Source organism: Octodon degus, unplaced genomic scaffold (genome assembly GCF_000260255.1).
Source record: "Octodon degus isolate 3935 unplaced genomic scaffold, OctDeg1.0 scaffold00107, whole genome shotgun sequence".
NCBI classification, from domain to species: Eukaryota; Metazoa; Chordata; class Mammalia; order Rodentia; family Octodontidae; genus Octodon; species Octodon degus.
The window spans coordinates 132,488-143,216 of record NW_004524683.1 but is presented as its reverse complement, the minus strand read 5'-3'; the positions used below and the strand labels follow the sequence as shown (position 1 = coordinate 143,216).

At 40.4% G+C, this 10,729-nt stretch overlaps 1 protein-coding gene across 1 annotated transcript in view; it reads right to left on the bottom strand.

Annotated features, from left to right (window-relative positions):
• Window positions 1-5,886: 5,886 nt before the first annotated feature.
• Window positions 5,887-10,729, bottom strand: part of Ndc1 (NDC1 transmembrane nucleoporin) — a 68,260-nt gene continuing 63,417 nt past the window's right edge. The window contains exon 17 of the mRNA XM_023724184.1: window positions 5,887-7,423. Coding sequence (XP_023579952.1) covers window positions 7,360-7,423 — 64 coding nt within the window. The 3' untranslated portion in view covers window positions 5,887-7,359. The remainder of the gene's footprint in view (window positions 7,424-10,729) is intronic.

Here is a 10,729-nt window from a genome sequence, read left to right as displayed (position 1 = left end):
TTGGTACAGAATCTCACTATACAGTTTGGACTTGTGATTCTCCTGTTTCAGCCTCCCCTCCCATGTACCACCATGCCCGGTTTTGGTGGCCAGCATGGCATGCCCAGGGTTCCAGGGCTGGTATGGCATGTGGTACCAGGGATTGAACTTGGGTCCTTGCGCTTGCCAGGCAGGTGCTTAGACTGCTGAGCTATCTCCCCAGCCCATCTGGTTATTTTTAACTGTTTGGATGTGTATTTGAGAACTTGTTTGTAGATACAACTAAGACTTCAGGTGCTGTCTAATCCCCAGTTTTCTGACACCTTCTGCTATGACCTGGAGATCATTCAAATTAATGACTATTCTAGCTCAACGACAATATTCGCAATCTTCTTTGTCAACCTTTTAGGGCAGCAGTAATCAATCTACAGCACACATACTATTTGTTTTTAAAAGATGTTAATGTATGAATTGCTTTTTCTGAACTAAAACTTCAGTATCCAGGTTTACCTGCAGTGTTGGCACTTTGCAATAAGTGGGTTTTAGTTGCAGTCTGAGCATGCATCTCTAAAAGGTTTGTCATCTGTTCCAGGGTACAGCACTTCGGGATCCCAGCCCAAAGTAAAATTTACCAATTCATCTTTGAAGGTCTTGAAGAACCCAAAATCTGTCCTCTCTGGGAGACTCAGAGCACTGCCCATATTCTCCACATCATTCTTATCCACAAAGGTAACTCTCAGAAGCCATGTTGGCTCAAGCCTAACTAGACCTTTGGATACTTATCTGTGAGGGTTCATTTCTTTCAATCAGGCAGTTAGAAACACATCCTCAGTCTCTATTACACGTGAACACAGAAGCTAGTAGTAGAAAGCGACAAGGAGAAAGAATTAAAGCACTGAGAGAAAAAAAATTCAGAACCTTTTAAAAAAACCTGGGAACTTTCCAAGTTCCTCATGAGTCCTAAGAGCCAATCTAAAGCTGGTTGTGGTAGTGCACGCCTATAATCCCAACACTCTGGAAACTGAGGCAGGAGGACCGATCCCTTGAGTCTGAGGCCAGCCTGCACAATATAGTGACACCAAGTTCAAAAAAAGAAAAGCCAATTTACTTGGGCTCACCAAGGTTTCCTGTAACCTTAGGATCAGCTCTCCTTTGTATGCTTATACTAATTTGAGGTAGAGATTCTGTCCTTGCAACTAAGAGTCTTCACATAGGAAAGGATCTGTCAACAATTACTAATGGATTAAGATATTAAAAGCTAGAACTAAGGACTGTTACTAATAGCCTAAGAGCTAAAAGGATAGACCAATCAGGAGTCAGCATAGCTTCAAAAATCTATGAAGACCTATGATTCAGAAGTCATCATCCACTGTTTCTCTGCAGTGATAGCCCACTAGACTTCAGGGTTATGTGCAATGCATGGTCAATGGTATCTAGGAAGATATATGTGTACAAGGAGATAGTGAACACTTGGGAGAAAGGTGAAGCCTCTGGCACTGCAAAATAAGGCAGGTCAGGGGGCCAGGGAGATGGCTTAGTGGAATAAGCACTTCCCTGGCAAGCGCAAGGGCCTGAGTTCAATCCCTGGTTCCACCAAAAAAAAAAAAAAAAAAAAAAAAAAATAAGGCAGGTGACAAAGGGGGCTACCACCAGGACATTGGAGGATATACTATATTTAGTGACAAGGATGGAGACATAAATGTGATCAACTATTCGAGCAGGCAAGCAGCTGCTTAGGCAACGAGTAGCAATACCAAGACATAACACTTTGTAAATAAGCATAAAAAGTGTCCTTTTTTTTTTTTTAAATGTATTTAGTACAGAGTCTATAGGCTCTCACTACACAGATTAGAATTCTAGTGATCCTCCTGTTTTTCAGCCTCCCAAGCACTGGGATTACAGACGCATGCCACCATGCCCAGTCTCAACTGCCATCCCAGTATGCCCTAGAGGTGAGGCTGGCACAGCAAGCTGGGGATCAAAGCCCCGGCCCCTGCGTCTGCCTAAGCAGGTGCTTTAATTCGCTGAGCTATCTGGCCGGCCCTACACAAAGGGTTCTTTTTTTAAATATTTATTTATTTATTTATTTATTTATTTATTTATTTATTTATTTTGTGGTGTGTGGCCAGCTCAGCCCACCAGCGGGGGGCGGGGCTGGCTGGCATGTGGTGCTTGGGGATTGAACCGCGGTCCCTGTGCTCTAGCTAAGCTTGTTCTAAGTAGGTGCTTTAGACCACTGAGCCATCTCACCAGCCCCACAAAGGGTTCTTTGCAAGCAGAAATTGCTTCCACTTTCTTCTCACACAAGATGAACTCTTGAGCACAAGGTCTGCAACTCTGCACCACTGCTACCTACCACAGGGCCTGTGTACAGCAGGCAATGAGCAAATGCCAAATGAGTGAACGGAAATATTTTACTAAAAGCCTTTAATCCCTGTCTTAAAATTCTATGTAAGGTGTTTCAAATCCCCCCCCCCCCCCGAACCAGGGATTGAACTCAGGCCCTTGTGCTTGCCAGGGAAGCGCTTATTCTACTGAGCTATCTCCCCAGCTGTAAGGTGTTTCAAAATAAAGAATTTTTCAGATTTTAAAAAGGAAATACATTATATGGCATCACAGTAGTCTGGTACAACTCACAATCAAGACACTCTACAATAAAATGGAAGAACAGTCACATCTGTTCAGGTCAGGTTTTACTGTAAACAAATTTTGTCATCAATCTTTTTTTTTTTTTTTTTTTTTCCGAATGCCTTCAGGGCAGGTTTGGCTGGCTTGAGTTGTAGGGATTGAACCACAGCAACCTGAGTCTAACTGCTTTGTTGAAGCAGCCACTTAAAGAACTGAGCTAAGGGACAGGCCCCCTTTGTCATCAATCTTAGCAATAAATAACCCTCCTTACTTCAGGATTGCAGACAAAGGTTTGCTAAACATTATGACCGAAAGCCAGGCATGGTGGCGTATAACTATCATGCCAGCATTGGTGAGTCTGAGGCAGGACTGCCACAAATTCGAGGCTAGCCTGGGCTACATAATGAGTTAATTCAAGGCCAGCCTGGACTACTAGTCTCAAAAAACCCAAAGATGTTACTCAGATCCTGGAACAAATGATCACAATTTACAAGGGGAGGCCATGTGCATCTTATCAACTGCTGTCATTCCAAGGTAAGTATATGAAACCTGTGTATCTGTCCACATCCCTTCACTACCTTTAGTATCCGGCTGCGTCCTTCAAGCTTCTCAATAAATGAATCAAATGGAAACCTCCAATTTACAGCACTTACCCTTCACACACTCGTGAGAGTACCATAGGGCAAATGAACAATGACTGGTTCTCACAGTAAAGCTTACACTTACTAGAGATGCAGATGCTTTTGCCCTGCCCCAGAGGGACCAATCATCTGTGTTTTAATAAGCTTGCCCAAGAGATTCTAATGTGTAGTGAAGACTGAGAACTTCTGCTCTAGAACTTTTGCTCACCCTTCTCACTGTGTGATTTTTTCAGATCATTTGTTCAGACTTTGTTAAAAATTGCATCTCCTCTGAACCAGCCAACACCTAAAGTGCACTGAAGCAGAGCCCAGACTCCACACATTGAAAACAATGGGGCCAGGGAGATGGCTCAGTGAAATAAGCGCTTCGCTGGCAAGCGCAAGGCCTGAGTTTAATCCCCAGTTCCACCAAAAAAGAAAGGAAGAAAAAATAAAAGAGAACACTGCAAATTACCATGTCACACAGAAACTGGCAGCGCCACACTCCAAGTGCACCCACAAGAGACTGTAAACCACTTGAGGGCAGGGGCTTAGTGCGTTTCCAATGCATGTGCTATGACACTCAGTAAATGTTTTAATTAGCCAGCTCTATACCAACTTGCACATTATCACTACAGCAACTGCCAAGGCTGCTTGGGAACACGAATGCACTACCGAGGTATGCATCTATCCCCTTTATGCTTATTTGAAAATGAAGGTCAACTTGCTAAGAATAGTTAAGACTCTTAACTAGTGAATGAAAGCCATTTGTGTTTTTATTTATTTATTTTGTTAATAATGTATTTGATACAGGGTCTCACTACACAGCTCAGGACTCAATAGTGATCCTCCCATTTTCAGCTTTCCTAGCACCAGGATTATAGGAGTGTCCTACCACACCCGGACTCTGTCTCAGGCTCAGCACATTCAGGGGCAGAGCTGGCCCAGCATTTGGTCCTGGGGATTGAACCCCCAGTTCCCTGTGCTTGCCTAAGCAGGCACTTAATCCACTAAGCTATCTCACCAGCCCTATCCATTTGCATTTTTAAACTGTTTAATTGTAAAGAAAGACAACTAAAGATTAGGAGAGTAATAAAGGGAACAGAGAGCCTTAATTCTTCTGCTACCCAGAGGTGAAATTCGGTCTCCTGGAGTAAAGCTGCCAGACATAACTGTTAGCGTAGGAGAGTATGATCCACTGAGACACACGGTCTTGACAAGGAAAGAAACCTCTGTTGAAGGATGGCTTTCAGCACCTGGACCCTTTTTGTTTTAGCTTTGGGAGAAAGACAGCCAAGACAACAAAGAAAGAGAATTCTGGGATTATTGATAAACACAGATCACCCACCAAATAGTCTGGCCAAGGACAAAAGCTGAATGCTTAAGGGTTAAACCTTTTCAAGTTTTATAATCAACAACTCAAGATTAAATTCTAATGGTGTAAGGAAACACACACACAGGAAATTAATAATTGTACTTGTAGACACACATATTTTAGTTCATTGTCCCATTTTTTTAATTGGTGATTTTTTTTTTACCCAACTCAGCATCAGTGATAAACAAAAGGATATAAAGTATCATAAATATTTATAGGAAGGCACAGAAAACAATTGCCAAGGAAGGAATCAAGCAAAGGAAAGAACTGTTGCCCACTGTGCCCGCTCAACTGTGTAAGGTTGTTCCCAGGCAGTTTCTCAATTCTTTGGGAAAGAAGTTTTGAAGCTTCATGCCTTCAATGAAGGTCAAGCAGACATTACAGAGCTGATACCATCACATTTTGTACTGACAGCAGGGAAAGGTTTTACAGACACTAATTCTCAAGCCAGTGTCACAGCATGGAACTCACAGGCAGAATGGGACTTCACCAAAGGAAACACCTCTCTTCCTTCAGGTCCTCCTTGTGCACAGAAGCTCTTTTTAATAATACCCTTGGCACAAGAGCTGGCCCCTACATCATCAACACACAACTGGAGAAGAAACTGACCTCCTCGCCTGCTACACACAACACAGATCTGTGAGGAGTTTCCCAATATTCAGGTATCATGTGGTCTGTATTTTTTACACAATATAATCTCCTGAGAGAAAATAGAAATGAAGATCTCAGATATATTCACATTGCTTTTTTTTTTTTTTTTTTTTTTGGCAGAACCAGGGATTGAACTCAGGCCCTTGCGCTGGCCAGGAAAGTGCTTATTCCACTGAGCCATCTCCCCGGCCCCTCACATTGCTTATTAAACACACCACTGTCCAAAGTATATGGAAACTGCAAGAACATAAATCTACTCAGACATTTGATACAAGCAGGCTAAAGTTTAAAGGAATTATTCCATCTTCAGCCTCAAAAATCCAATGGTTAAATAGCACAATTCTTCTTTAATGGAAGAACATTACGAGGACTTGCCTTCCAAAATGCTTCAGCTAAGGAATATAAAAACTTATGGCTTTAATATATAGAACATAAGACTTCTCAGTTAACCTAGCCACAATTTTCTGGTCATCATAAGAATATACTACATTTGAAATTCAACTTCACACACCTGTAATCCCAGATCAGAAGTTTGAGGTTAGCCTGAGCAACTTAGTGAGATCCTGTCTCAAAAAATAAAAATAATTTTTAAAAAAGGACGTGGGGATATAGCTCAGTGACAGAGGATAGGGGAGAGAAAGGAGAGTGAGCATTAGCGAGATGGTTCAGACACAAAGAAGGAGGAAAGGCGGAGGCCAAGTAGCAATAGCTTAAATACCCAAAACACTTGACAACTGGGAACTGTCCCATACAGGCACTTTAAAGGCCAGAAGGATTCATTTATAATTTGGTATGTGCTGGTTGAAGAAGCAATAGGCCCTAGGGCTAAAATATAAAAGTCTATTGTAAAGCTATAATACCTTAATAGAGAGACAAATGGTAGACACATATACCACATTAAAGATGTGTGTACAATACTGTGCTGACTTTAAAGAGAAAATTGGGGGGACTCTGAAGGGGAAAGATAATAGGAAAAGAATTATGAAGGAACATTTTTATCTAACACTATTCCAGTAAATATCTACCACCAGGACTTGAAGACCTCTATCTACTGAGTTAGCAAATGACCTCACCTGCTCACATCTGGGCCACACAACACACTCCAGGACAGTAATCCCCTGATGTTTCGGTTCCACTTGGTATCTGATGACTAAGTTGCTTCCGGCTTTAAAGATTTTCCTATTATATTTTCATTAGCTGGTTAATATGGCAGAAGTTGCTCTTTCTGTGAGGCCAGACAAACTGTACAAAGTAATTTGATCTAATGAAGATGAAGTGTACAGAAAGAAGGAAAAGCTTCCTGGTCTCTTCTCTCACTTGAAAAACTCTGTGAGCCCTTAATGTTTTGTTCCAGAAAAAGAAAGCAAAACTAGTTGGGAAAATACCTACACACTTACTGTTTACTAGCATGATACAAAATCAATTCATACATGTTGCTTAACTATTTCTCAAAAAAAAAAAAGTAAATGTTTAATCTTTTAAGAACTGAGTTATTCTACATTCCTTTATATAGAGTTAGGATCTGTAAATTGATACTTTTTTTGGATAATCATGCAAATTTAATTTGTCCCTGAAAACAAAAACACAACCTGACAGATTAACAAAACATGTCTTTCAGACAGTATTTTATTCTGTGAATTTTTTTTTCCCATTATTACTACTTTTATCCTTTTAAAGTTTATGTATTTCAAATTTCCAGGGAGCTAATCTCAGAATGATTAGGAAGTCCGGACGAAGTGACCTATTATAATTTGTGAAGTGGCTTCACTATTTTTAAAAGTGAATTCTACAAAATTTTGAGTTATTATTATTAAGTTATAAGAGCTAGAAATATTTCTTTGGCCACTGATGCACTTATAAAACTGGATAAAGATTTTATTATACCACACACACAAAAAGTGATCGGTACAGAAAAGGCAGATTTCAGTTATTCTGTTGAGAATTTCTTTCCATGATTTCTCCCATTAAAGTATAGTTTTCAAAGCAACCACCACGACAAAGGAAGCATCTAATTAGTCCATTTCTTCTGATCCAAGAATGCTGAACATTTACTGTACCGTCTGTAGTTGTATCAGCAGTGTAATGAACACAGTTTATATTACTGAGCTATTCTTTGAACTCCAAGAACTGCTGAAGTCTTTTCTGATGTTCTGCAGATGCTTGCACAGCACTAAATGAAACATAAATTCAAAGCATAAGCTTTATTTTACATTAAGCATATTAAGTGAACCACAGAGCACAGAGTCAATATTTTTCAAAACAATTAAAAATGAATAGAAATCTTCACTTATTTAGTACTTCTGAAAGAGCTGGATGAAAACCTTTTTTAATTTAATGAAGAGGAGGCTTGCACTGGGTAGCAACATGCTTCTACCTTCTAAGACCAAAGCAAATTGAGACTGACAAGGGAAGGCATCGATTTTAACCTGCTCTGCTGTGGAACCTGCTGTGCAGAGTTCCAGGCCTTGCAACAGATTTTCTGGATTTTATTATTTCATTCAAAACAGATTCCTACATTATCTTTGAGTTGTGGAATATTTGAATTGCCTTTAATATAAAATCCTTTAAACTAAAATGTTTGGTTAAAACACAATAGACTTCATTAATTGTTTTCAAACATAACAGCTTGGTGGTTTAGATTTACTTTTCTCTTTGAACATAAGTTATGTTTTAGATGGAGACAGAATTCCCTCTCTACCCTAATCACTATAAAAATAATCTACCTTGACAAAATTAGAGACCTGAAACTGGTGTAAAACTTTCATCTTAAACTTTTGGGTAAAAAGTGAATAATTAAAGATTCTGGTTTTCTAGTTCTTGAATAGTAACATATACTTACCACGATATTATTAATAATTTTGCCATGTATCACCTGAAAATGACTTCATACCTAGTGACTTTCTTGACCCATGTAGCTGCCGCTAGTGGGATCACTGAACACTGCGCCCAGGGGGCCGCGGAAGCCACCATCTCTACCTCGCACTCTGAAACCTGACTACATTGTGGCTGTCTATCCCAAGTCTTCTCCGCAAGCAGGCAGTGAGCTGTTTTCTCCCCACAACAATCTCTGTCCCTCATACATACTTTGATATGTTTTAGGCTGCACATAAATAAAATTTACTTATGAGTAAAATGGGGGCTGGTGGAGGCTAGCCAGACAGCTCAGCGAACTAAAGTTCCTGCTTCGGCAGAGAGTAGCAGCCTGGGTTCAATCCCCGGCGTGCCATGCCAGCCCTGCCCCTCAGGCACGCTGAGATGGCGATTGAAACCAGGCTAGGTGGCATGCGCCTGTAAATCCAGAGTTTGGGAGGCTGAAAACAGGAGAATCACTGAGCCCGACCTACGTAGTGTGATCCTGTACACCCTGTAGACCCTGTCCTAAATTCATAAAAAATAAAATAGGGGCTGGTGGGAAGATACAGATGAAAAGATACAAAGCCACAAATATTAAGATGAACAAGTCTACTGACCTAAGATACAACATAAATATAATTAATAAAACCATAAGAATTTTTGCTAAGTAGAGTTTAGCTATTCTTATCTAATAAAAAATGTGAGATTAAAGACTTAATTTGGTTCATTTACAGTAACCAATTTATTATCTATCTGTATATTATGACATGTTGTAAACCTCAAATACACCCAATAAAATTTATTACTTAAAACAAAAAAGCCAGCCATGATGGCACATGCCTATAATTCCACTTATTTGAGAGGCCTGAGGTAGGAGGAATGCAAGTTTTAGGTCAGCCTGAACAACTTAATATGTTGGATTAAGACTCTGTCAAAACAAAATTTCATTTTATTTTATTCTATTTTTTTGTATATTTAGGGAAGGGTCTACAGTGTGTTCAGGGGCTCACTACTAGATCGGACTTGTAGTGATCCGCCTGTTTACAGCCTCCCAAGAGCTGGGATTGCAGGCGTGCGCCACCATGCCTAGGCTCAACTGCTGTCTCACTGTGCCTTTGGGGCAAGGCTGGCAACTTGGCAGGCCCAGAGATTGAACCCCTGGCCCCTGCACCTGTTTGCAGGTGCTTTTACCCACTGAGCTATTTGGCTGGCCCTAAAACAAAATTTTAAAAAGGTCACGAGACTAGCCAGGCATGGTGATGTAGTTTCTATAATCTCAGCACTTGGTGGGCCAAAGTAGGAGGATCATGAGTCCATAGCCAACTTGGACTACACAGCAAGATCCTGTCTAAGACTAAATAAAACAGATTGGAGATATACAGCTAAATGGTAAAGTGCTTGCTAAGCATATGTTCAATTCCTAGTTTTAACAAAAGTATGAATGACTGTTTCATGAGTAACTGGTCTTGATTAATTTTCAAGAATTTACTGCAGGTGAGACATGCCAGTACTCAGGAGGCTGAGGCAGGAAGATCACTGAAAGTTTGAGGCCAACCTGGCTTACATAGTGAATTCAAGGCCAGCCTGAACTATATAGCAAAATTCTGGGGGAGACAACACAGTTTAACAGTTAAGAGTGCAGACACTATAGTTAGGTGCTATGGTGCACAGCTCTAACCCCAGCACTCCGGAGGCTGACGTAGAAATCACTGCATTCAAGGCCAGCCTAAATACACAGAGAAACCTTGTCTCAAAAAAAAGAAAAAGATTTAAGTGGCTGCCTCCACAAAGCTGTCAGCCTCCGGTTGCTGTAGTTCGATTCCCACAACACTCCAGCCAGCCAAACCACGCCTGAGGGCATTCAGAGCAAAAAAAAGAAAAAGAAAAAGAAAAAAAAAGAAGGGTATATAGACATCGGACACTCCATGGTTAAAAAGACATGGGGCTGAATTCTGGTTCTATAATTTACTACCTGCATAATCTCACATTGAGCTACTTGAACTCATTTAGTGACTCACCCACAACCACAGAGAGTCAATAATGTAACCAAACAAATGCAGAATGTTCTAATTCTACATAGTCTTTTCACCATCCATTCTATCCTACAGGATGTACAAAAGATTCTACTCATCAATCTGAGTGCATATGTAAAAATGGCTCTTCTTAGAGAAAAAAAACCAAGACATAGTTTCATGTCATAATTTCGCACAATTTTTATCAGTCATCTATCTCCTTCTAATAAGTCCTTATTCCCCCCTTTGCTTCTTGCTTTTGCTGTGTCATCAGTATGAATCATGTCTATTTTATTCTCTAAATCCATTAATGGGGCCGGGGAGATGGCTCAGTAGGATAAGCACTTGACTGGCAAATACAAGGATCTGAGTTCAATCCCCGGTTCCACAAAAAAAAAATAAAAAATAAATCCATTAATGAGGGGCCAGGGAGATGGCTCAGTAGAATAAGCTCTTGCCTGGCAAGCGCAGGGCCTGAGTTCAATCCCCGGTTCCAAAAAAAAAAAAAAAAAAAAAAAATCCATTAATGAGTCTCTTCTGAATGTCTTAATGGCAGAGGACTATCTACAGTCTTTTGCATTTCCAGATAGAACCAAAGTGCCCAATAAATA